We start from the raw sequence: 27,986 nt of genomic DNA, 5'->3' as shown, positions 1-27,986 counted from the left end.
CGGGTACAGATAAATTGAAAAGTCGACCCTTGGGAAATTTACACCCAGGGCTCAGCTCAATTGCACAATCATAACTCCTATGAGGAGGCAAAGACGCAGACTCATTCTCACTAAATACATAATAAAAATCAGCCAAATAGTCAGGAACATCATGCGACTGGGGAAAGGTGGAGAAAACAGGAGCATCACTAAGGGCACACCGACAACCCCAACTCACCACAGACACAGATTTCCAATCCAAAACTGGATTATGGATTTGCAACCAGGGAAATCCCAGAACAATGGTATCATGCAAATTATGCAACACCAAAAATCTGCAATTCTCTTGATGGTCTGGGGCGACCCGCATTACCACCTGGGTCCAAAACTGAGGTTTATTCTTCGCCAAAGGAGTAGCATCAATACCCCTCAAAGGGATAGGCGTCCGCAGAGGTGTCATAGGAAATCCACAACGTTTAGCAAAATCCAAGTCCATCAGGTTCAGAGCTGCTCCCGAATCCACAAAAGCTTTAGCGGAAAATGTGGACAGGGAGCAGATCAGAGTAATTGCCAGAAGAAACTTAGGTTGAACACCACCCACAGCAAATGTGTGTGCAAAACGTTTCTCTCGTTTAGGGCAGACAGAAATGATATGCGAGGCATCACCACAGAAGAAACACAGCTTATTACGCCTTCTGAACTCCTGACGCTGTGCCCCAGACAAATCTGTATCACATTGCATAGATTCAGACATTTGTTCAACAGGTGGCAACACCTCTCGTGCGGTTTTGCGTTCACGCAAACGCTGATCAACCTGAATGGCTAATGACATAGAATCGTCAAGACCAGAGGGAACAGGATATCCCACCATAGTATCTTTTACGGTTTCTTACAAACCTTTCTGAAAGAGAGCTGCCAAGGCACCATCATTCCAGGTAGTAAGGACCGCCCACTTTCGGAATTTTTGACAGTACAACTCTGCAGAATCCTGACCCTGGCTCAATGCCAACAGGGCCTTTTCAGCCAGATCAATAGCATTAGGTTCATCATACAACAACCCCAAGGCTTGAAAAAATGCGTTCACATTAGTAAGAATAGGATCATCAGGTTTCAAAGAAAACGCCCAATCCTGGGGATCGCCGCGCAGCAAACAGATGACAATTTTAACCTGCTGCGCGGAGCTCCCCGACGAGTTAGGCTTCAAGGCAAAAAATAATTTACAATTATTCTTAAAATTCAAAAATTTATACCGATCCCCAAAAAGCACATCAGGAGTAGGGATCTTTGGTTCAGCAGCATGTGAATGAGCAAGATAGGCGGAAATTCCCCGCACTTCAGCAGTGAGCTGCTCCACACGATCAGACAATTGCTTCATCTCCATTGAGAAAGAAAAAAAAATTCCCCCTGCGGCCTCAGAGACATAGAGGAAAAAATATACACAAAAAAAAATAATATTCTGACAAACTCTTTTTTTTTTTTTTTTACAATTCTTTCCTGCTATTGAGTACCCTAGGATCTGCGGTATGGCTGGTGATTCTGTTATGAATGAGTCACCGAAGGAGGAAAAAACAAAAATACAAGCTAAGTCCAGAAAACCGGAGAGGTTGGTAGCTATCGGATTGCAGACCCCCGATCCTATCCACAACAACTAACAGTAGCCGTGGGGGGTTCCTACAATGCCCTAGACCCCTCGATCACAGCCGGAGAACTATATAGCCTAAAGACAGAAAGAGGAAAGACTAAACTGCCCCAGAGCAGACCCCAAAGCAATAGGCAGCCCCCAACATATAATGACGGTGAAGCAAGATGAAAACACTAGCACAGATAGAAAGATAGGTAGAGCAAACGATGGGGCCCAAGCTAACTAAAAAGGACAGGATAGAAAAGCTGCTGTCTGCAATCCGCAAAAACCCTACCAAAAAATGTCCCAACCGTCTGATAGGAAAAACAGGCCCTGAAGTCGCTAGGACTTCAAAATGACTATATCAGTACTCAGGTAAATTCTGAAGACAGAGCAAAGAAACAAACTGATCAGAGACAAAAATGGAACTCAGCACACCCCCGATCGGGAATGGCTGAACTCCAAAAAACAAGGTAAACAAAACAAAACTAATAAGTTCAATAGCAGAGCAAAACTTATCTTTGGGAAGCAGGAATCAGACTGGTCTCCAAGAATCCAGCAGAGAAATCACCAGCGACTCAGAAGGGCGTCGGCTGCCTTATATCCAGTCAGAAGTTCCTGTTACCCAGTCATCATCCACCAGATCAGGTGTTTGGTAATCAGCCTCACTACCTTCCTTCACCAGAAGAGGGAGTTCATCAGACATCGACGGTGAAGGGGAAAATGAACTCACAACAGCTCCTACTCAAGCCTTGAAGCTCTGTTTTGGGCCTTATCACATTATCATACTAAAAGGCCTTGCTATTCAACATTGGAGCACTAAATCCTGCTTTCTTCAATATGTTAGAGGCCCTGGGGGGTAGGAGCAGTTAATTCCTTCATCACACCTCCTTGCTTTAGAGGGCACTAGGGGGTATCACATTCCTGTGTTCCCCCATGTGCCCTTCCGCACTCTCTCCTTGCTGGGACAACCAATCAGCGTTACCATGGTCCCTGCTTCTTTTGTGGCGAATGGTGAAGTGATACTGCTGGAGAGCGAGGTTCCAGCCTAGCAACCTACCATTCGTCCCAGAGACCGTGTGTAACCAGCTGAGGGGGTTGCGGTCTGTTTCCATGGTGAATTGGCGTCCGTACAAGTATGGCTGCAGAAGCTGCAGGGCCCACACAATTGCCAGACATTCCTGTTGTGAGTTCATTTTTCCCTTCACCATTGAGGTCTGATGAACTCCCTCCTCTGGTGAAGGAAGGTAGTGAGGCTGATTACCAAACACATGGGCAGCTAGATGATGACTGGGTGGCTGGAATTGAGGACTGGATATAAGGCTGCCGACGCCCTTCTTTCTGGCTGGTGATTTTCCTGCTGGATTCTTGGAGACCAGTCTGATTCCTGCATCTCAAAGCTAAGTTTTTCTGCTCTGCTTTGTACTCTTCAGTTTTGTTTTTGTTTTGCCTTGTTTTTTGGGAGTTCTGCCTTCCCCGGCCGGGGGTGAGCTGAACTCCATTTTTGTCTCTGATCTGTTGATATTTTGCTCTGTCTTCAGAATATACCTGAGTGCTGATATAATCTTTTGAAGCCTAGCGACTTCAGGGCCTGTTTTTCCTATCATTTGGCTCATTTTGATAGGATTTTTGCGGATGGCAGACAGCAGCTTTCCTGTCCTGTCCTATGTAGTTAGCTTGGGCCCCATCATTTGCTCAACCTATCTTTCTATCTGTGTTAGTGTTTTCATCTTGCTTCACCGTCATTATATGTTGGGGGCTGCCTATTGCTTTGGGGTCTGCTCTGGGGCAGTTTAGTCTTTCCTCTTTCTGTCTTTAGGCTATATAGTTCTCCGGCTGTGATCGAGGGGTCTAGGGCACCGTAGGAACCCCCCACGACTACTGCTAGTTGTTGTGGATAGGTTCAGGGGTCTGCAATCCGATAGCTGCCAACCTCTCTGGTTTTTCTGGACTTAGCTTGTATTTTGTTTTTTCCTCCTTCGGTGACTCATCATAACACATTCCTTCTCCATCGTGGAATAGGCCACTTCCCTCGGCAGGAGCTTCCGGCTCAGGTAGAGAACGGGGTGTTCATGGCCCGTAGTGTCGACCTGACTGAGCACAGCACCGAGGCCGAAGTCGCTGGTGTCGGTCTGCACTACGAACGTCTGTGTGAAGTTGGCCGCCTGCAGTACAGGAGAGCTAGAAAGGGCGGTCTTGAGCGCCTGGAAAGCTGTCTCGCAGGCGCCTGTCCAGTCGACTGCGACAGGCAGCCTTTTCTTGGTGAGGTCCGTCAGGGGCTTGGCCAGGGCACTATAGTGTGGAACAAACCTCCTATAGTACCCGGCAGTCCCCAAGAAGGACATCACCTGCGTCTTGGTCCTGGGGGTGGGCCAGGATGCGATGGCATCCACCTTCCCGGGCTCTGGCTTCAGAGCTCCCCCACCTACCCGGTGTCCCAGGTAGTGGACCTCACTCATACCCAGCTGGCATTTTTCCGGCTTAATGGTCAAGCCTGCTCGCTGGATCCACCCGAGCACCTACGCCAGGTGCTCTAGGTGATGCTCCCCGGTGGGACTGAAGATGGCAATGTCATCTAGGTACGCGGTCGCATACCCTTCCAGTCCCTCGAGCAGCGTGTTGACCATCCTCTGAAAAGTGGCAGGGGCATTCTTCATACCAAATGGCATCACCGTTGACTCGTACAGTCCGAATGGGGTAATAAAGGCAGAGTGTTCCCGTGCCCCAGGGGTCAGGGGAATCTGCCAATACCCCCTGCTCAGATCCATGATGGTCAGGCACTTGGCCCCAGCCAGCTGATTGGGCAGGTCATCGATGCGCGGCATTGGGTACGCATCGGTGACTGTCACAGCGCTGAGCCCCCGGTAGTCCACGCAAAACCACGTATTTCGGTCCTTTTTAGGGAAGAGGACTACAGGCGAAGCCCATGTGCTGTTGGACACTTGGATCACCCCCAGCTTCAGCATCTCGTCTATCTCTTGGTGCATATGCTGCTGCACCTCAAGAGAGACCCGATACGCTGAACGCCAGTTCGGGGGGTGATTGCCGGTGTCCACGTCATGGACGGCTGTCTCAGTCCTTCCGGGCAGGCTGCTGAACAGCTCCTGAAAGGGGTGTTGGGGGCCCCCCAGCTGGGAACGTTGGTCCTCCGAGAGCTGGTGGCCAACCCCCACATCCTCGATGGATCCACCCGTCTTGGCTTGGGTGAGCAGATCCAGGAGGGTTTCTACCTCTCCTTCCTTGGGAAGGTTGCACACTCCCGCTCATGATGGGCCTTCATCATGTTCACATAGAAGGCCTTCCTCCGTCCACGGGCGTGGTCCAGGGTGACCAGATAGGTGACAGCGTTGAGCCGCTGGTGCACGAGGTATGGACCCTCCCAGGCCGCCTGAAGCTTGTTTTGAGGTACGGGGACCAGTACCCACACCTTTTGACCCACCTGGTAGGTCCGCTCACAAGCATTCTGGTCGTACCACCGCTTCTGGTCAGCCTGGGCTTGGACTATATTGTCATGCACCAGCCGTGTCAAGGCCATCATTCTGTCCCGGAAGCGCACGACATACTCCAGACCGACACTCCAGGGGTGGCCAAATCCCCTTCCCATGCTTCCTTCACCAGAGCAAGGGGCCCCCGTACACGTCGCCTGTACAAGAGCTCAAAGGGGGAGAACCCCGTTGAGGCCTGTGGGACCTCCCGGTAGGCAAACAGCAGGTGTAGGAGATACCACTGCCAGTCTCTCCCGTGGGAGTCGATCAACATCTTCAGCATCTGCTTTAAGGTGCCATTGAACCGCTCACACAGGCCATTGGTCTGTGGGTGGTACAGGCTGGCTACCAGATGTTGCACCTGTATCTGCTTACAGAGACTCCATCAGCTGCGACATGAACTGGGTCCCTCGATCGGTGAGCATTTCCTGGGGAAACCCCACTCTGGAGAAAATCTCCAGTAAGGCAGTGGCCACTTTGTTGGCCCGAATGGACGACAAAGCTACCGCCTCCGGGTACCGGGTGGCATAGTCCACTACCGTTAGTATGAAGCATTTCCTGGAGCGGCTGGGAGTGGACAGAGGTCCAATGAGATCCACAGCCACCCTCGAGAAGGGATCTTCGATGATGGGCAGATTTACCAGTGGGGCTTTGGGGCGCCGCCCTGCCTTCCCCACCCTCTGACAGGTGTCACACGAACGGCAGTAGGCAATCATCTCGGTCCTCATTCCTGGCCAGTAGAAATGCTGAGCTAGCCTGGCCCTGGTTTTAGTGATCCCTAGGTGTCTGGCCATGGGAATCTCGTGTGCGATCCGCAACAATTCTGCCCTGAACGAATAGGGTACCACTAACTGTCGGTCCCTGGGCCACGCCTCCGGTGAACCCTGCTGGACCATTACCCGTTACAGTTGTCCCTGGTCCCAGATCACTCGCTCGCGGTCGGACTCCAGGGGAGGCTGTGCCGCCTCCTACTTGAGAGCTTTCAGGCTAGTGTCAGCTTCCAACGCTGCCTGAAATCCCTGACTCGATGTGGCAAGAATTGACGAAACTGCCACATCCTCTGTCAGCTCCCCGGGATCTGTCTCCTGGCTGCTGTCTGACTCGACAGCCACTTGGTCGGAGAGGGAGAAACTGTTGGACCTCCGCGAGGCTCCTTGGGCTCCGGTGCTCCTACTCCTGGTAACAGCGGCCACGACCGCTGTGACCACAGGTAGCGCCTGCTTCCCCTCGGCCCCTGACCAAGTCGCCGGGTCAGGCAGACTTCCCCGGCCTCCTGACGTCCCGGATGCGGGGAACTCCCTGCCCTGGGGTCTTACCTGGTGGCTCCTCTCCCGGGATGTCCCCTCCCCCCATGGCCTGTTCCTCTTTCTGCAGAGGCCCTAGACTCAGCAGGCTGGATTCACTTAGGGGCCCTACACTGCCCATAGCAGCCCCTCCCTCCACCTCTGAGTTCTCCCCTGAAGTCTTCTCACCTGTCCTCACTGTGAGCCCTGTGTGTGTAGTGTCAGTGCATGGCTTCCCATCAGGTTTCACTCCCTCCTCCACTGTTGGAGGCACATTCAACACATTAACATTAGCATTCACAGTAGAGTCATGACATTCAGTGGCCACATACTGAGACACTAGCCGCCCCAAATCGGTCCCAAGCAACACATTGGCAGGAATATTTGGCGTTACTCCCACCTCCCGCATTCCCCTCCCGGCGCCCCAGTCCAAAAACACCTTGGCGACAGGCAGCGCCGGTTCAACGCCTCCAATTCCGGAGACAGAAAGGGTTTTCCCACGCACCAAGTCTTGAGGGGACACCACCTCAGGACGTACCAGGGTTCGTTCAGCGCCTGTGTCCCGCAGTCCCATGACGGCTGAGCGGCCGATGGTGACGGGTTGGTAATTGTCTAGGGACCTCCCACACACAAAACAGTGGACGGTTTCTGGGACAGGGATGGGGCCTTATGGCACTGGGGACATGCAGCCTTAAAGTGTCCTGGCTGGTTGCAATGATGACAACGTCTGGGTTCTGCTCCTGGCCTGGAGGGCAGCAGGGGGGTACACCCCTTGCACTCTGGAGGCTGGGGAGACAGGGGCAGGATTGGGCTTACCCCCTCTCCAGGTGCTGCAGGCAGGCTTCTTTGGCTCAGACGCCCTGTTGTTGGCAACCTCGTCGGCCAGGGCGGCTGTAGCAGAAGCCCCCTTTGGTTTCCGGTCACGGAGGAACTGCTGGAGGTCCTCTGGGCAGTTCCACAAGAACTACTCTGTGACGAACAGTTCCTGGACCCCCTGGTGGGTGGTGAGCTCTAGACCCGAGGTCCAGTGCTCTGCAGCTCTCAGCAGTGCCCGCATGTGGTCAGTCCAGGTTTCCTTTGAGCCCCGCTGCAGGCTCTGGAACTTCCTGCGGTACGACTCCGGGGTGAGGTTGTAGTGCTGGATCAGGGCCTGCTTGATGCTGTTGTAGTCCTGCTCCTCCCCGGCAGGTAAGTCCCCCAAAACTTCCAGGGACTTACCCCTCAAACGGGGGGTCAGGTACCTTGCCCACTGATCCAGGGCCAGATGGTGTTGGAGGCAGATACTCTCAAAGGCCAGCAGAAAGGAATCCAGGTCTCCATCCTTTTCAAGCAGGGGGAAGTCCTCCGCCCAGACCTTGGTCCCCGGTGGGGCTGGAGCGTCCAGCGGGAGCCCGTGCTGAGCCATCTCCAGTCGGTGCCGGCGCTCCGCAGGTTCACGGCGTTCTGCAGCCTACGTTTGGCATGCTCCCGCTCTGCCGCCGCTTGCTCACGCTCCGCTGCTTTCTCTGCCGACACCAGGAGTTTGTCATGGGCAGCGTCGTTACCAGCCTCAAGCTGTGCCATAGCCGCTTGGAAAAGGGCCTCCGATCTGGACAGGCTGGGGCGGGCAGGTGGTGGACAGTCCACTGCGGACTGAGCATGGGGGTCTGGCTCCTTGGTGAGCCCTGGCTGAGCTCCACCTCACCTTCAATGGTATTGTCCTCCACCACCTCCTCATAGACCATAGCATTGGCCTTCCCCGTTGCCTTACTCCTGGAGCCTTCCGCCATCTTGGGAACCTCTGGTTACTGACACAGCTGCAACCCTGACCTCGCACACAACTTATTATATTTGCACTTTGACCGTCTACTGCTGGGCTGGCCTTAAGACCCCAGCAGTGAAAGTTACCACTGGTAGTCTCTAGTGTCTGGGAGTAGGGGTCCCATGCACAATATTACTCTGATCCCACCGCTGCCACCAATGTGAAGGACAGGACCCGTTCCTCCCACGTCACCAATGTGACGTAACTACACAGGCACAGCTCTCCGGCGCCCCCTTTGTCTCTCAGGTCAGTAAGGGAACTGCACCTACAGCAAATGGCCGCCGGGGAGGATGTCCTGTTACCCGCTGGGTATTCTAAGATTCGTACATTAATCAGAGTAAAAGCATCAGCCCAAGATTAATTTTATGGTTTAATTGCCTTAAGGGCGCACTAGATAATTACAGAAATATACAGTAAGCTATACAATGGAATTACAGTGGATTTGCAGTCAGAGTAAAATATAACAAGAAGGGTACAAGACTTAGAGATATTAAGCTGGAGGTCAATTTACCAGGTTGGAGGTTGCATGTGGGTGCCGGGAGCTCTGCAGTCCACAGGTACAAGAATCTTAGTTGCCGGACAGACCCCAAAGCGCGGGCCGCTACTCCCCTTGGCAGATCTGTCCTCAGTTCCTTAGATCATCATTGTCTGGTTCTTCTGTGAGAGAGTGTGTGTCTCTGCCATGTGCTGCTGTTCTTAAGCATGCTGGGTCCCTCCCCCTTTGTCAGAGGGTGGGCCTATAATCTCCACCCTTTAGCTCCCTGCAGAACTTATTCCCAATATCTAAGAAAGGGGGTAACTTTCTACAGCATGATCGGATCCGGACACGAGAGGTACCAGTGAATGAGGATGGTTTTGCCTGTCGTGTGGAGAGCAAACATGGCCCCATTGGGTTGCTGTGGAGGGCCAATCTCTATATCTCAGGTCCCAGAGCCCTCATTGACTCAGGAGTCACACTGCCAGATGCTCGATTTCCTCAGGGTCACGCGGATATTTTTTAAGAGTCTATAACTCGAAAGGTGTGCTCATAATCCATGATCCTAGGATGGAGTTGAAGAGGCTGGGAGAGACAATGGATGTGTATTTCTGTGTCCAGCTGGCAGGTATATTCTAATTGAAGCCCCCAGGCCCTTTCCTGCCCCATGCTGGCATGGCTCCTACTCAAGCTTTGAAGTTCTGTTTTCGGCCTTATCTCATTATCATACTAAAAGGCCTTGCTATTCAACTTTGGAGCACTAAATCCTGCTTTCTTCAATATGCTACAGGCCCTGGGGGGGTAGGAGCAGTTAACTCCTTCATCACAGAGGCCCATTTTCAACAACCGTCACTCCAGTGTTGTTATGGTACTTTGTGTTTGCCACTTGTGTAAGAAGGATAATGGATTTGTCAGAGACATCGCACTACACTCGCTCACAGAGCCAGTGCGCGTGTCCTGAGTACAGAAACAGTGCTAAAAGATACCTGTGGAGCAGGGCAGCAGAGGTGACAATGCGTGCTTCAAACTATTAGTGTCAGGGTCCAGTCAGCGCCGGAAAGTAAAGAGGCACAGGACCTGCGGACACTGAAATTAGCAAGCTGGCACAGGACCTATGGTCAGGTGACTGCAAGGGGGCAGGGCTTAGCGTCCTACTTTCAGATATGACAGGACACCATACAACAACTCAGTCAGGCAAAACGGAGGTCACAACAGTACGGGCAAACGAGGCACAAACAGATGGGTAGTCAGACAAAGCCAAAGGTCATACACAAGAGGGCGACGTGGTACCAAGGGGACGAGCAGAGAGAAGTCGAGTCACAAGCAGAGAGTCATATACGAGAGGTAGCGCAGTACAAGAGGGCCAGGCAGAACTCGTAACAGGGACAGAACCGGATCAAAACCAAACAAGCAAGCAAGATATCAGGCACAAGGCAAACGTACGCACAAGGTCAACTAACTCAGCTGAGGGCATTAAATATCCGCCCTCTGCCAGAGAGAGGCGGAACAATTAACCCCCAGTCTGATCAGGACGGGCCAAAGTGAAACCCCGTCCTGGATCATGACAGGATTGTTAGTATACCCTTGAAAACCCTTGCGCCAGTATGTTAGCACAGCTGAAAACAGTTTGGCTGATTAGAGAAGCTATAAACCTGACCTTCCTTTCAGCTAGTTGAGAATCTGGAGCATTACATTTGTTGGTTCCATTAAACTCTCAAAATGGCTAGAAAAAAAGAACTTTCATGTGAAACTCAGTCTATTCTTGTTCTTAGAAATGGAGGCTATTCCATGCGAGAAGTTGCCAAGAAACTGAAGATTTCCTACAATGGTGTGTACTACTCCCTTCAGAGGAGAGCACAAACAAGTTCTAACCAGAGTAAAAAGAGAAGTGGGAGGCCCCGCTGCACAACTGAGCAACAAGACAAGTACATTAGAGTCTGTAGTTTGAGAAATTGACGCCTCACAAGTCCTCAACTGGCAGCTTCATTAAATAGTACACGCAAAACGCCAGTGTCAATGTCTACAGTGAAGAGGCGACTCAGGGATGCTGGCCTTCAGGACAGAGTTGCAAAGATAAAGCCATATCTGAGACTGGCTAATAAAAGGAAAAGATTAATATGGGCAAAAGAACCCAGACATTGGACAGAGGAAGATTGGAAAAAAGTGTTATGGACAGACGAATCCAAGTTTGAGGTGTTTGGATCACACAGAAGAACATTTGTGAGACGCAGAACCACTGAAAAGACGCTGGAAGCATGCCTGACACCATTTGTCAAGCATGGTGGAGGTAATGTGATGGTCTGGGGTCGCTTTGGTGCTGGTAAAGTGGGAGATTTGTACAAGGTAAAAGGGATTTTGAATAAGGAAGGCTATCACTCCATTTTGCAACGCCATGCCAGACCCTGTGGACAGCATTTGATTGGAGCCAATTTCATCCTACAACAGGACAATGACCCAAAGCACACCTCCAAATTACGCAAGAACTATTTATTTATTTATTTATTTCCTGTAATGGAGCAGCCAGCGGAGTCACCAGATCTCAACCCCATTGAGCAGTTGTGGGAGCAGCTTGACCATATGGTGCGCAAAACGTGCCCATCAAGCCAAACCAAATTGTGGCAGTGGCTTCTGGAAGCATGGGGTGAAATCTCTCCAGATTACCTCAGCAAATTAACTGCTAGAATGCCAAAGGTCTGCAATGCTGGAATTGCTGCAAAGGGAGCATTCTTTGACGAAAACAAATTTTGAACGAGAAAATTATTATTTCAAATAAAAATCTTTTTTTTCAAATCTTGTCAATGTCTGGACGAGATTTTAAATTCATTTGGCAACTCATTTGATTAATAAAAGTATGAGTTTTCATGGAAAACACTAAATTGTCTGGGTGACCCCAAACTTTTGAATGTTAGTGTATATAGATAGATAGATAGATAGATAGATAGCACAAGCAATCAGATAATCACAGGTTCAAGTCCCCAAAGAGGACTAGTAAATTGTAAAAAATAAAATAAAATCCTAAAAGTTTGACTCACCACCCTATCCCCAGGTAAAAATATATATTTTTTTTTTTAAAACAGACTTATGTGGTATCAACGCCTCAAATGTTTGATCTATAAAAATATAAAAAGATAGTTAACCTGATCAATAAACTCTGTACACAGAAAAAAAAATCAGGATGCCAAAATTGCATTGTTTTTTTTTTTTTTTGGTCTTCGCAATATAGCAAAAAAAAAAAAAATGCTGTAAGACGTACAGATGGATGAACCCGAACACTAAAGTTTGGCATACGAACCAAACACCTACTGTTCAGGCACGGACACTGAGCACGGACTTCACCAGGAAGTCCGTGTTATTGTTCGGGTTTGGCCCCCCAAACACCGGGTGTTTGTCCCGCTGTCATGTGCATAAAAGCGCTGCAAACACTGCTTCTGATCGGCCATAAAATCATTACCACCGGTCAGACCACCACTGTTCCCATGCTGTCAAATTACAGCATGAGCCCACAGCTGTGATCGAGGTAAAAAGTATACCTCTGGTCACTGGCATCAACTACTGCTCCCTTCAGCCGATACCTTCTGTCGATAATAACAGTTAGAGCATGTAGCGGCTGATGGGAGTAATCATCAGCTGGCACCTGCGCTATAAATAATTTAAATAAACAAATAAAAACAGCATGGGTTCCACTGTATTTTTGATAACCTAATAGATGAGTCAATTCTGGTACTTACCCGGCTCTTTGCACTTGCCCTGTAGCAATGGCAATTGGGGTTCATGTCACCTTTGTATTATCCCTTTGTATTGTCTAGTGACATCAAGCCCACGGATTAGAAATGGAGAGGCATCTATGACACACCTACCCATTACTCATCCTATAGTTAAATTGTAAATAAACACACAGCCAGAATAAAGTCCTTTATTTGAAATAAAAACAAAACACATTTTTCCTTTTTTATTTAAAAATAACAAACAGTTATACTCCCCTAACGCCCATTCCATTGAATCTCCCTTTTCTGTAATAAAACATCAACTCCACAAATATGAAGAGCTGGGCAAAGCAATAGATGTGCCTTTTTGGGTGGCTGCGGGCTGCTAGTTTTAGGCTGGGGGGGCAATATCCATGGCCCTTTACCAGACTGAGTATACCAGCCCCAAGCTGTCTGCTTTACCAAGGCTGGTTGTCAAAAATTTTACTGCCGATCCGAAGCTTATTTGCCACGCTATCATGCACATGACAATGTGGCAAACACTGAATGTTCGGCCAAACAATTCAAGTGAATGGGGTCCGGGTACTGTTCTGGTACCCTAACTTTTTTTTAACTGTTCAGCCGGATCTGAACATCCAGGGGTCCGCCCATCTCTGGTAAGAAGCAATCAAATTTTCATGTGTATTCCAATATGGTATCAATAACAAAAGTCTCATCTCGGAAAAGATGAGCCAACACATATTTATCAAAAAAAAAAATTACATTTCTTGGAAAATTAAAAATTTTCTTTTGTTTTTTGTTTCTTTTTTACATTTACAACCTCCTGAATTTTTTTCACCAGTTAAAATAGAAAAAAATGGACAAGTTTGGTATCGCCGTAATTGTACTGATGACAAGAATCATATCGCCAGGTCATTTGTACCACACTATGCCATAAAAATAATTCCCAAAAACGAATGTCAGTGTTGTTGTTTTTTTCGTAATGTGACCTCACTTCTAATTTTTTTCTTTTTTTCTGCCCTAATACGTCTTTGTGGACAGAAGAATGAATAAAAAATGTTATGGCTCTTAGAAGAAGGAGAGGAAAAACAAAAACGCAAAAAGGAAATTGGCCATATTGGGAAGGTGTTAACGGTATTGTCCACTACATTGTACTTTATGTTAGTGGTAAAGTTTCTTTGATATTACTTGTGTTTATTTATGAAAAAAATAGAAATTTGGCAAAAATTTTGAAAATTTTGCAATTTTCAAACTTCCAATTTTTGTGCCCTTAAATCAGCGAGTTATGTCACACAAAATAGTTAATAAATAACATTTCCCACATGTCAACTTTACCTCAGAAACATTTTGAAAACAATTTTTTTTCATTAGGACGTTATAAGGGTTAAAAGTTTTTGTCATAAAATGTACAAAACCATGTCACGTTTGGAGACACCTGATGTGCCTAAATAGTGGAAACCCCCCAATTCTAACTCCTACCTTAAGGGCAGTTTCACACGTCAGTGTCTCCGGCACGTGTAGTGACAGTTTTCTCATGTACCGGAGACACTGACACACGTAGACACCTTCTCAGGAATGTGTCTATGCAGATGTCAGCGTGTTTTCACCGACCGTGTGTCCGTGTGCAAAACACGCTGACTTGTCCGTTTTTGTGCAACAGCACTGATCACACGGACCCATACAAGTCAATGGGTCCGTGTAAACACGTACCGCACACGGATGCTGTCCGTGTGTGATCCGTGTGCGTTTTTAAAAGTCAAAGGGTTAACATTAAAAATAATTTTTCAAAAACACTGACAGCACACAGATGGTACACACGGACATACGGATAGCACACGGATGACCTCCGTATGCACACGGACAGCTCCGGTACCGGTTTTTCCGGTACCGGAATTATCTGGACGTGTGAAACTGCCCTAACACAGCCCTAACCCCACCACACCCCTAACCTCAACACAACCCTAACCCCAACACAACCTCAACCCTAACACAACCCTAACCACAGCTCTAACACCAACTGGAAAGAATAGAAAAAAATACATTTTTTTTATTTTATTATTTTTATCTAACTAAGGATGTGACAAAGGGGGGTTTGATTTACTCGTTTTTTTTATCACTGTGATAGGGTCTAGCACAGTGTTCAAAATGAACCAATAAATAAAATCTCCTATTATTTCCGGGTACTGGCCGGCAGATCATGGCAGGCGCACTGCGCATTCACCACCATTTTCTTCCAGGAAGATGACATGAAGGGTTGGGGGATGGAGCAAAAGGGCCCGGGGATGGTGGAGGTAAAGGGGGGGGGGCTCGGGGAACCCCATTTCTCCTCTGATATGCTAGATTATATCTGAGAAGAGTGAAATTAATTGGAAATTGTACTTTTTTTTGTGAACGCTGTTGAATAACGGCGAATCATGCCACGAGACGGTAAAAACCGACCCGAATCACGTTCTCCGGGGTCTCAGGTACCCCTGGTAGCTGAGACCCTGGTGATTTTCCAACGCTGTGGGGCGCTATACACTTTTTTCTCAGCACTGTTAAAAAGTGGCACTGAGGAATAAGTACCGTTTACTACTGCCGTTAAAAGGCATATCGGCAGTTGTTAAGGGGTCAAAGTAAAACTACTGGGTTCACATGACATAACACGCTCATATGAGCCCTGGGAACGCAAGTGCTGACATTGCTGGAACAGCAGTGGCGTGGGAGGTGAGTATAGGTGTTTTTATTATAACGTGGCCAAATATGAGGAATCAGAAGAGGTTGTTCAAGTGGTGGACAACCCCTTTAAAGAGTAACTGACACTATAATTTTTACTCTATAAATGAATAATAGCTGTGTCAATAAGCAATTATCTAACATTTGTTATCAGATTAGTTTTCTTCTTTCACCTCTAGGATTGATCTCTCAAATCATGGGGTAAAAGCTGTATTTGGTGAAGATAGATTTTAAAATGACTAGATAGGAGTTGACAGTTGGTGCTCATACAGTTCTATGGAGAGGGGAGGGAGGAGCTAGGGGCAGATACAGACATTCTGCTGTTAAAATGAAGATGAATGAACTCATGGAGATCAACATCCAACACTGCGGAGACACCATCACATGTTTCTCAACGCAGTGATTCTAGAGCACTGCCCCCATCCCTCATTTTTCACAGTCTTTTACTAGGCATTGCTCCTACTAGCCAGTTTCCTACTCCACACTGATGAGGGGCAATACCCCGAAACAGCTGTCTGTGGATGGATACCATGTTTTGGCATAGGTGGTTTCCTTCATTGGCGACTGCCCTTCCCGTGGTTGTTCCTTCCCGGGGAAAGACCTGGCTAGTCATTGCTTGCGTTGAGAAACATGTGATGGTGTCTCCGCGGCTTGTGTTTTGCATGTTTTTGCATATTTCCCATAAGGGATGGGGGCATCACTCCCTCTATACAGCTGAGGCGTCTCTGTAAGTGTGTCTTGGGGACCATATCTCCTTAAACTGCAGTTGTCTCTTTTGGTGCTTTTTTAATGCAAATTTTAAGCTACATTTTATACTACCAGCAAAGACTATGATATTTCAGAAATCTCATGCACACACATTGGTTTTATTTTCCTGACTGATTTGGAAAACTGCTGTGTTTTTGCATATTACAACGTGTCATTTTTTTTTCAGCGTTTTTCAACGTATTTGCAGCGTTTTTTCACTCATAGGAAACAATGGGTAAGTGCAAAAACGCAGGTATCAGTTTTTGCTGCATCTTTGGTGCTAAAACCTAAAGGAAGTTAAATCAGGCTTTTTTTGGACCACTAAACTTTATCAATATGCAGAAGAGACAATAAAAACACAGCAAAAAAAAAAATCAGCAAAATCCTGCTTTTTGTAATCATCTTAAATGCAGCTTAAAATTTGCATAAAAACCTAAGCAAGAACAGAACTTGTGAACATAGCCTTAGCATTTAGCCATAAAGTTATAAATCTAACAACAAATAAAGCTCCAACCCTTATGTGCTGCTTGCAGAAGTTATCATTAATCAGTGCATGTTAAGCTTTATTCAGATGGGAGGTTTGTGAACATGTTAACTGAACACATACCCATTCTAGTCTATCTGTGAAAAACAGACGTTTGTGCGCGTCCTTACACTCAGGTCAAGGTTACAGAGCCTCACTCAGTGGCGTTTCCTGGTGGTTGTCCGCACTAGATGTATAATCTGTGTTAATGGCAGTTATCGTGACCCTCTTATGTTTATGAACTCTGGAGAGCTGGACTCAGTGAAATATTTGATAAGGTTAAATAGTTTTTCCATGTGTTACAATCTCATGTGGCTGGCTTATTTTATATACTTAGATACTTTCCATGAGCCAAGATTTACACTTTGTCAAGTAGTAAGTAGCTTATATGGTTTCTAGGACTGAGTTTCTCTCACCTTCATTGTTCATGGTGTGAAAGTCAGACTTTAGAGAGGAAGTTAATACCCCATCTGTAGAATTGGGAGCACAGTTTATACCAGTACTAGGAAAAAAAACACAGGAGACCTCTGTTAGATGTTTACAGACACCTCTAGGATAAAACCGCCATCTATTGCACACTTACCTCTCAGAATAACTCATCACATTCTGAATATGCATCCTGCCCTTAATGTGCAGGTCCCAGTCCTGCAGAGAGAAAAAAAATAACACTTATATAAGGGTATGTGCACACAATGCTTTATTTCAGGCAGCAGAGTCACCAAGTTTTATTGGGTGATGCCAGCTGTTTCTTTACCTGAAGAGGATTCACTAGAAGTTTTGCCTTTGCTGCAGCTCTGCCACCATAGTTTTTCTTTAAATTTATGTTTTTAATTTACTCGCTGATATAGCGCCCTTAATTCCGCAGCGCTTTACATAAATCATCATCATCATCCTTTAGGACTCACAATCTAGATTCCCTATCAGTATGTCTTTGGAGTGTGGGAAGTAACTGGAGAACCAGGAGGAAACCCTTGAAACACAGGAAAAACATTACAAACTCCTTGCAAATGTTGTCTTTGGTAGGATTTTAACCTAAGGCCGGGGTCACACTGGCGATTAAATCGGACGAATGCAATGCAATAAAAAAATCGCATTGCATTCGTCCCAATGTTATTCTATGGGGCAGCTCCCATCATGCAATTTTTGATCGGATCCGATCCTCGGACCGAGACAATCGCAGCATGCTGCGATTGTCACCGATTTTCGGATCGGATTCGACAATGCAAGTCTATGGGGGCGAGAAAAAATGGGACTAAAAACGGACTAGATGTGTGAGTTGCGATAAAATCGCACCCGGTGTCCTTTACAAAAAGCCGGCAATTCTTCCAATACAGTAAAATCACAGAGACCGGTTAAATAAAGAATGAATAGATCTAGACACATATATATATATTTTATACATGTCATAGAGACACACTTATACATATATTACAAATTCATACAGTGCATCATAGCAGAATAGCCGCAGAAACATTTGCCGGCTTTTGTATAATTCTTCTCCTGCCCGACATGAAATGACACATGGTTTCCATATAGTTAACCATTTCATTTCATGTTTTTTTTGGTATGTCTATCACTATTAATTAGATGAGGGTTTGTTGGTAAAATTTTGGACTTGTAGGGGTTAATTTAAGGGGTTAATTTGTTGTATGAAATTACGGGGAGTCCCTGCAGCCTCAGTGACGTCAGCAGGAGTCCCTGCAATTTCATACAATGAATTAACCCCTTAAATTAACCCCTACAAGTCCAAAATTTTACCCACAAACCCTCATCTAATTAGTAGTGATAGACATAACAAAAAAAACATGAAATGAAATGGTTAACTATATGGAAACCATGTGTCATTTCATGTCGGGCAGGAGAATAATTATACAAAAGCCGGCAAATGTTTCTGCGGCTATTCTGCTATGATGAACTGTATGAATTTGTAATATATATATTAATGTGTCTCTATGACATGTATAAAATATATATATATTTATATGTATATATGTGTCTAGATCTATTAATTCGTTTGTGTGGGGAAACCTGTCATTGGGCTCCATTATATGTCCATTTAGCTATCCTGCGAGAAAATCGGATGTCAAACGGATCCTTACATGCGATTAAAATCGCATCAATTGCGAAAAATCGCGTAAAAAATGGATCAATGGTTAAGATACCTTTGTGCGATTTCGGACCGTTAAAATGGGACCGTTTTTTTAATGGTTGTGTGTGACTCCAGCCAACACCCCAGTCCTGTAGTGCAGTGCTAACCACTGAGCCACCCTGAACTGCCCTAATTCAAACTAAAAGGCCATGTACACATGTTCAGTATTTGGTCAGTATTTTACACCAGTAGTTACCGTATATATAACCAATAAAAAGTCTGAAGTAGCAACACGACCAATATTATTTTAAAAACATAACAAATTTTTATTCAGAAATAGAATTATTTATACAAAATATATGTATGCAATAATATAGCACTGAATAAATACAACAGGGATACAAAGTAACCAGACAATCATGGACAAATGCACAGTAACAGAACAAAAACAAAGAATTTATGACTACAAATCCCAATGGAAATCAAACTTATGACATGGGCATTTTTTTGCTATAACAAGCACAGTATAAATGTCCATAGCTATATTAAACACAGACTCACAGTGCATGAGGTATATATGAGTAAATCCCACCATGTTAAATATATATCAATCTTATGAGCATGGTCACAAAATAGAGTACAAAGTACCTGTGGTCATGTTTCTATGGGATGAGAGTCCATAGCTGTACCTCGACGCGCGTTTCACCGCCTGTGCAGTTTCATCAGGAGGCGATAATTTTAACTTTTTATTTCTGTTCATATTTTTATAAACTTTTTAGTTTCAACAGTTTTATTGAAATGAAAGCAAAAATTTAACATGAGATACATTCATATTAAAGTACAAGGATCCCCTCGCAGGGGGAAATACATAGAAGAAAAAGACACTTAAGGTCATACGGTATCCTTGACTAAAAAATCTTCGCTTAGAATATGTGTAGAAAAACAATTATAACACAATTAAGCTAGACTTAATGGGATGGGGAGGGAAAGTGGGGGGTTCTAAGTGAGTGTCGATAATGCAAGATACACAAACGTGGGGTGCCAGTGTACCTGTTTCAGAGTCTCTAATTGTAAGGAGCTACTACCATGCCAATATATTATATAGATAAAGATATCATTTTGGAAAGATCATCGTCTTTATGTGCCTGAATCCAAGGGTCTCAGATACCTTAAAAGTTATCGAAAGAATCAGATCTAATAGCTTCTATTTTCTCGTATAACATTATCAAATTGACCCTATTCTTCACCTGTGTTAAAGAGAGCGCACTGGTTTTCCATCTGCTAGCTATGTGGTTTCTCGTCGCCATAGCAATAAAATCAACGAGACGGCAAGTTTTATTGTTGGCATAGGTTGGTCTGTCCCCAAGCAGAAGAACTGACGGTGCCAGAGGTAGTTTCCTACCCAAGATATTATCAATTAATTTTACTACATCTTTCCATAGTGACTTTACTATCGGACATGTCCAGCAAATATGGAGAGTGTCTCCATCGTCAGTGCACCCTCTAAAACAATTGCCAGGGACTGAATGGTAAATATTGTGCAGGAAGTTAGGTACATAGTGTATTCTAAAGAATAATTTAAGAGATGTCTCAGTAAGTGAAACTTGATTACTACCCCTCATTATATTTTCATAACACCTGAACCACCTTTGAGGTGTGAGGGAGATTCGTAGATCTGCCTCCCATTGTTCCATGGTCTTCAATTTCGAGCCATCTCTGGGTTTGTTAAATATAGAATAAAGATGAGATATGAGACCATTGCCCAATGGGTCATAGACATTTTAATTCGTACATTGTACGTTTGAAGAACCAACCGTTAGGCTTTGCAGAAAATGAAAAATTTGTTCAAGTCGGAATGTCTCAGACCTCGGGACTTAATATTTTGCGATGAACTCTTGTTTTGACATTAGCTTAAAATAGGTAGTTGTCACGTGGACCCGCCCTGTGTGACGCGACCAGCAGGCCGGTAACTAGAACAACAGGACGCGGCACGTGATACTGTCCTGTGTGACATGGCTCGCAGGCCGGTAACTAAAACAACAAGACAAAGGGAAGGGAATCAGTTACAACGGTGGGCCCTGCGATAGGGAAAGTGGACGTGGAGATCTCCTGCACTCCCCTGAGTCAGTGTCCCTAACGCTCCTAACGTTCCCATGCCGGTTCCATAGCGGGCGTCGATCAGGAACCTGTCGCCCTAGCACACCCTATACCTATCGCTTGCTAGGGAGCTGGGTGGCGCAGGCACTGGCCCCACCGCTGTACTAATACACACTTAGGAAAAACACAAACATGGAAACACCACTTAGCTTTACTCTGTTGCACTTGCTCCTGGCAACAGAGTCCACCACCAGCATGCAGCTCTCCTCCTGAATCGCTGCCACCAAGCTCTGTCAGAGCTACAAGGAAATCTCCAGCTCCTTCCTCCACCAAGGATGGTTGAAATGAACACTATCACCAATAGTGATTGCAACACCTGTGACTCTTTTATAGCAGAGCCAGCAATCACACCTGCATTATAATCATGTACACTTAACTAAAGAAACTAGAGTGCAATGACGCTCACCACCACCGGGGGCAAACTTAGAACAAACGACACCACAGTGCAATAATCCTAATGGCCACCGGGGTAAAAAACCAACTTTAAGCACAGCTTAGGAAAAAAAAGGTTACCTGTGCTTTATATCAGTCCTGATCCAGCATGGATCATGACAGTACCCTCCCCTTAATGAGGGGCCTCTGGACCCTCAAGACCGCTCCCCATCAGGGAACCACCTACAGCAGGGACGCCCAGACCCAGAGTTCACCCCAGCAACTACCTGCATGTCAGGTTGATGAGAAACGAGCCCGCTGGTATTGGCAACGTATGTTCTGGAGGCAACACACATCTCCGAAGCTCTGACCTGGGGAACGGCTTGTGCATTTGTATGCTTGGTATGAGCTGGTAACACTCCACAACACACTTCCACTGGATGTTTTTTGGTGGCAACCCATACACGCTCGTTCACACACAGGTCCGGACCTGAACGTTTATTGCCACTCGTTCATTTGCCACCACTTGGAGAACTCTTACTGGGATTAACAACAGAGGCGTCCCCCTGTGTCACCACACTCACACCCCCGCACCTCACCAAGGGGTACACCACCCTCCAACCCCTTCCACCACGAGGTCTGCGCCTCCCAGGGTTGGCCAATGGCTAGGGTTGAGACTTGCCCCTACTCTCCTGCAGCACATCTGCTGCCCTCACCGGAGAGGAAGGGGTACGTTGAAGAGAGATGGCAGAGACAGTAGTTCCTAGGCAGCAGACCTCACACGAGTGCCCCCAGCTGACCACTTCCCTCGCTTGCCAATCTATTACCGAGTTGTGTGTCTTCAGCCAAGGGAGGCCTAAAACAATAGGTACTGGCATTCCCTCCAAGACGTAGCATGACAAGGACTCCTCATGATGTCCTGTACACAGATGGATATTCTCTACGACCTTGGTCAAGCTCCCCTGGCTCAGGGGAACAGAGTTTATGGCCCGGACGCTTATAGGCTGAGCTAGCGTCCTACACCTCAGACGATGAGTCTGGACAAAGCGAGCATCCACCAGACTGACTCCTGCTCCGCTGTCCACAAACACCGGTATCACCTCCGGTACCCCGCCAGCCAAGACCTCTGCTGACACAGTACTTTGGGAGGGCAAAATGGAGGAAATGTATACTCCCTGGTCGCCTCCCTCCAAGCGACCAGGGGAATGCGGCTTCTCAGATGGCACAGATAATTTGGCGCGCAATGGGCAAGCCTTCAGGACATGACCAGTCTGCCCACAGTACAAACATGCCGACACCACTCCCCGAACCGTAGGCAGCTCTGGAAACAAACTAGCTCCTCCTACTTGCATGGGTTCGTCAGGAGACTTGGCAAGAACTGGGCAGGCTCTCTTAAAATGGCCAGGCTTCCCACAGGAAAAGCATACCCCCCCACCACGACGAGCCGCAGACACCCCCTTTTTTGTATCAACAACACCGGGCTGTCTGGGTTCCTCCGTCCGCACTGGTGGGTCCTCCTCCCTAGCGAGGACATCAGGGGGCACTTTTGTATATGTCTTTCCCTAAGGCGTCTATCCACCCGGATGGCAAGGGACATGGCGGCCTCCAGCGACCTGGGAGCGGCGTACTGCACCAGAGTATCCTGCAACTTTGGAGACAAGCCCTGCACAAACTGACTCCTAAGTGCAGGGTCATTCCACTGAGTATTAGTGGCCCATCTCCTAAACTCTGAGCAGTACTCCTCAGCGACCCGGGCTCCCTGTTTACACCTACGGATACGAGATTCTGCCAGGGCGACGCCATCAGGATCCCCATACACAAGCGCCAAAGCCGCAAAGAACTCGTCCACGGACTCTAAAGATAGAGAATCGTCCGGTAGGGAGAAGGCCCAGGATTGGGAATCCCCTTTAAGAAGGGACATAATGATTCCCACCCGTTGCTCTTCACTCCCTGATGAACGAGGGCGCAGCCTGAAATACAATTTACAGGCTTGTTGAAACACCAAAAATTGATCTCTCCCTCCAGAAAATCTGTCAGGGAGGGATATCTTGGGTTCTGGCTGAGCCTGTTCCTGGACCAAACCCCCAGAGCCCACCAACAGCCGCAGCTGCCGCACCAACCCTCCACGCAGCCCCCTAATCTCATTAGTAAAGGTCTGCAGCAATTGGACAAAGGGCTGAACTGGGTCCATGGCTCAGCAGAAAAAAAGTTAGGTTGGTGATAATGTCACATGGACCCATCCTGTTTGACGCGACCAGCAGGCCAGTAACTAGAACAACAGGACGCGGCACGTGATACTGTCCTGTGTGACACAGCTCGCAGTCTGGTAACTAAAACAAGACAAAGGGAAGGGAAACAGTTACAACTGTGGGCCCTACGATAGGGAAAAGGGACGTGGAGACCTCCTGCACTCCCCTGAGTCAGTGTCCCTAACGCTCCTAACGTTCCCTATGCCGGTTCCGCACGGGGCGCCGATCAGGAACCTGTCACCCTAGCACACCCTATATCTATCCCTTGCTAGGGAGCTGGGTGGCGCAGGCACTGGCCCCACCGCTGTACTAATACTAAGGAAAAACACCAACAGGGAAACACCACTTAGCTTTACTCTGTTGCACTTGCTCCTGGCAACAGAGTCCACCACCAGCATGCAGCTCTCCTCCTGAATCGCTGCCACCAAGCTCTGTCAGAGCTACAAGGAAATCTCCAGCTCCTTCCTCCACCAAGGATGGTTGAAATGAACACTATCACCAATAGTGATTGCAACACCTGTGACTCTTTTATAGTAGAGCCAGCAATCACACCTGCATTATAATCATGTGCACTTAACTAAAGAAACTAGAGTGCAATGACGCTCACCATCACCGGGGGCAAACTTAGAACAAACGACACCACAGTGCAATAATCCTAATGGCCACCGGGGTAAAAAACCAACCTTAAGCACAGCTTAGGGAGAAAAAAGGTTACCTGTGCTTTATATCAGTCCTGATCCAGCATGGATCATGACAGTAGTTAGATTTTGTAGCCTAGTTAGCTTATTCTGCTGCCACCATACGTGATTTTGAGATGTAACTTCTGGCGGGAACATGGGATTATTAAACAGGTTCAGGAGAGGAGAGGGATGAGACTGCAGCGCAAATTGGAATCTATTCGCTCTCCAGATTTGTAGGGTGTGAAAGGTATACGGAGAATGTAGAGCCAGATCTTTCGGTAAAGGCCCCGTGGCCCAAATTAGACTCTCCAAGGAGTAAAGTGCTATTTGGGAGTTTTCTATTGGTGGCCATATGGGTGTGTGTTGTTCCGCATTTACCTCTGCCAGCTGGGTGATCTGAGCTGCCCTATAATATAGAGTAAAGTTTGGTAGCGAAACTCCTCCCTGTCTTTTGTTTTACAAACTTTTTACAGTATTTTGTATTCCCTTTAGGTGACTTGAACTTGCGATCATCTGACTGAACGTTACACAGCAATATATTGCTGTATATAAAAAAAAACCATGGTGTGAATGACACTGTCAAGAGATTGACAGCTGAATTTAACAGGTTAACAACCATATCTGGCAGTCTGCTCCACTTGCAGCTGAATAATACAGCTATTATCTACTGGCAAAGATGCATGCTCAGCTCCTAAGCCTGCATCAAGAAAAATGTCAAGGGGTTTTACGGTCAGATGCTACAGACAGTCGCTCTGCATCTGGATGCAGAAGGTCTCTGCGTTTGGCATTGCAGACTCTTTTTTAATCCTTCTGACTTTTGGACCCAGTAGCAACCTCCCTCCCACTCTAATTGACACTCCTGGGCCTGGGTGTTTATAGACTCCCAGTCTGCACCAGGAAGTTGCCAGTGATATTCACATTTTCCTGTCTGAAGGCATGGAGCTATAGCAGTCGGCTTACTTCCTCTCTGGTGCTATTGGAGGACGTTTGGTGCTCAAGCAAAGTTTCTTCCCCCTTGTTTGTCTCCCTTCATGTCCTAAGTGTACAATGGGGAGTGACCAGTGCACATCCTTCCCCCTTCCCTATTCAGGACCTAGCTCTAGGGATATTCAGGGCTTAGGTTCCTGCTCGGCAATTGGGGTGGAACCAATTTAGGGACAGTAGGGGAGGAAGAGTGCTATTAGATATGCCTAGGGGTCTCCACTCCTCCTTTCCCTAGAGTTTGGGCTTCCTTCCCGTCTTCCCCTCGTATTGCACTTAGTCTTTCCATACTGTGCATATCATTAGGACACCGAGACAGAGAGGGGCCAGAAGACCACGGAGTCTGGTTTCACAAACTCCTGAACTGTTTAGAAGTATTTCACTATCTTATTAAGCAGTGCAGTTTTTTGCTTTCTGGCAGTGCAAAGGTTAATCTGTTGAGTTGAAGCTCCTTGAGCTTTCCTACCTAGATTGTCTCAGCTGTTCAGTGTTGGCCAATCCCCTCTGCTATTTATTCTCGCTTCTGATACTTAGGAATTGCCAATGTTAGTTTTTATGGCCTGGTTTGGAATTGGAGATGAATTCCGTAGTTGGAGTTGGCGTTTTGAGATTTGTTCAGGAGATTGTTACTTGGAATTTTGTTTGTGTGCACCTCCTTATCATCTCCTATTTAGTTTCTGCTTCCTGTACCTCCCCTGTGTTCTGCTCTGTTTGGTGATTGTATTTTGAATGATTGTTATTTTCATTTATCCCTGTCAGTTTTCCCTTGCATGTCTGGTTAATTTTATAAGCACACTTTGGCTTCCCAGCTCCCTGCGTGGAGTAGAGGACAGATAAGGGTTGATATAGGAGCATAGCAAGGCACGGAATCATGGCGTCTCCATCTTCAAGAGTAATCTGGGGGACAGGGATAGACTAAGGTGCCCCTAGTTCTGGGAACCTGGTTAACGGCCAAGGCACTGCTTGACAACAGAGAGCTGATGTACAACATACCATTACTTCAAATGTCAGTAAGGAGTTAAAGAAAGCCAAATAAGGCTAAGTGCACACGTTGCAGAAAATTTCTGCTCAAAAACCTGGCTCCCTTCCCAGAAACCGCACCTATTTTTCCGCGGCGGTTTTTGTGCGGTTTTTGCGCGGTTTTGAGGCGTTTTTTTCCGCAGTGGTTTCAAAACGCATGGAAGAAGCCAAAAACGCAGAAAAATTCGCAAAATTAATGAGCATGCTGCGTTTTTTACCACGATACGTTTTTTTTCGCGGTAAAAAACGCATCAATGTGCACAAAAAGTGCAAAATGCATAGAAATGACTGGGAAGCTTATTTTTAGTGGTTTTATAGTGAAAACCGTTAGAAAAAACGCTGTGTGTGAACACAGCCTAAAAGTTATTCAATTATTCAATGTTGGGACATCTTTCACTGCAAGACCACTTTATCAAGAGGATTAAGGGATAAAGCCCTCGCATTCTTTGATGTTAGAGGAGCTCATTTGTTTGTCGCCACTCTTCAATGTGTGTGGATCGCGCTGCAGGCAACACATCTAAATCTGTCTCTTTACAGACTAATAGGAGGTGACTCAATAGTTATCTCTATATGAATTAGTAAATCAGTACGCCAGGGTTCAGAGATGTGATGTATACTGCTCTGTTGAGTTTCTGCTGCAGTATTGGAGATGTATAATCACCAATAGATAAGGCATTTTAATTTATCACTAATATGATGATGATGATAATTATTCATATCATTGAAGTGATAATAAATAATATTCACTATTTCCCGAATTCTATTATTTTATCTAATTTTCTCCCTATAGGAGATAACCAATTTATACTTATTTTAAGCATTAGTAATATATAAAGAAGCTCCAAAATATTATTGATCAGGGGATTGCTAATTTTAACTATCACACAGCACATGTAAAAATTAGTTTTAATAATATTAAATATAAGTCAAATTTTATCAAACTGCAATTCTTGGATGGTGAAAGCTTGGTCTAATTGATTCTATGGATGTTAATATCTTTTTTTATGCATAAAATGGTGCAGAAGGGTTGTTCTACACTGCCACTTTCGTGGTTGTCCCGATGAAGAAGTGGTATGCTTTGATATGCGTTGACTAATAAACCACTCACTACTGAATTGGCATCCTTCATTCTTTCATGGCAGCATAGAACAACCCATCTGCTCTTTCTTTACCTTCATCTCCTCATGGGTCTGCAGCAGCCTTAAGCGCTTTAAGTGGTTTTATGCACACAAATCAGTCAGGTGAGCACATTTTGTGCACTTCTGTCTATATTGCTACCCAGATAACACCCTATTTGTGCTATGCACTTTGTCTTCTTTCAGTTTTTTCCTTCTAATATCTTTTTTATATTATGCACCACATCACCATGTAACCGTTATGTATGGTCACATTGACTTTCTAGAGTGCTAAATAGAATCATAGATCATAGAATCATAGAATGGGAGAGTTGGAAGGGACCTCCTGGGTCATCTGGTCCAACCCCCTGCTCAAAGCAGGATTCACTCAATCATCCCAGTTGTCCAGCCTCTGTTTGAAGACTTCTGTTGAAGGAGAACTTACCACCTTTCGTGGCAGCCTGTTCCACTCATTGATCACCCTCACTGTCAAGAAGTGTTTTCTAATATCTAATCTGTGTCTCCTCCCATTCAGTTTCTTCACATTGCTTCTAGTCTTTCCTTGTGCAAATGAGAATAAAGATGATCCTTCTACAATGTGACAGCCCTTGAGATATTTGTAGACAGCTATTAAGTCTCCTCTCAGTCTTCTCTTTTGCAAGCTAAACATTCCCAAATCTGGCAACTGCTCCTCATAGGACATGGTTTGCAGACTGGTCACCATTTTTGTCGCTCTTCTCTGATCTTGCTCCAGTTTGTTGATGTCTTTTTTATAATGTGGTGCCCAAAACTGGACACAGTATTCCAGATGAGGTCTGACCAAAGAGGAGTAGAGGGCAATAATGACTTAGCGTGATCTAAACTGAATGCTTCTGTGAATACATCCTAGAATTGCATTTGCCTTTTTTGCTGCTGCATCACACTGTTGACTCATATTCATTCTGTGATCTATTAGTATACCCAAGTCTTTTTCACATGTGCTGTTGCTTA

At 46.3% G+C, this 27,986-nt stretch overlaps 1 protein-coding gene across 1 annotated transcript in view; it reads right to left on the bottom strand.

Annotated features, from left to right (window-relative positions):
* The window catches only part of RBM20 (RNA binding motif protein 20), a 406,997-nt gene that overhangs the window by 106,548 nt on the left and 272,463 nt on the right, over positions 1-27,986 (bottom strand). The window contains exons 3-4 of the mRNA XM_073553101.1: positions 16,917-16,978; positions 16,750-16,835 (exon numbers count right to left, since the gene is read on the bottom strand). Of these exons, the coding sequence (XP_073409202.1) occupies positions 16,750-16,835; positions 16,917-16,978 (148 nt within the window). The remainder of the gene's footprint in view (positions 1-16,749; positions 16,836-16,916; positions 16,979-27,986) is intronic.

The sequence above is a fragment of the Dendrobates tinctorius genome, unplaced genomic scaffold (assembly GCF_039654945.1).
Source record: "Dendrobates tinctorius isolate UK_male_01 unplaced genomic scaffold, ASM3965494v1 ptg000196l, whole genome shotgun sequence".
Taxonomy (NCBI): Eukaryota; Metazoa; Chordata; class Amphibia; order Anura; family Dendrobatidae; genus Dendrobates; species Dendrobates tinctorius.
The sequence above is the reverse complement of the archived record's forward strand: the minus strand, read 5'-3'. Positions and strand labels throughout refer to the sequence as shown.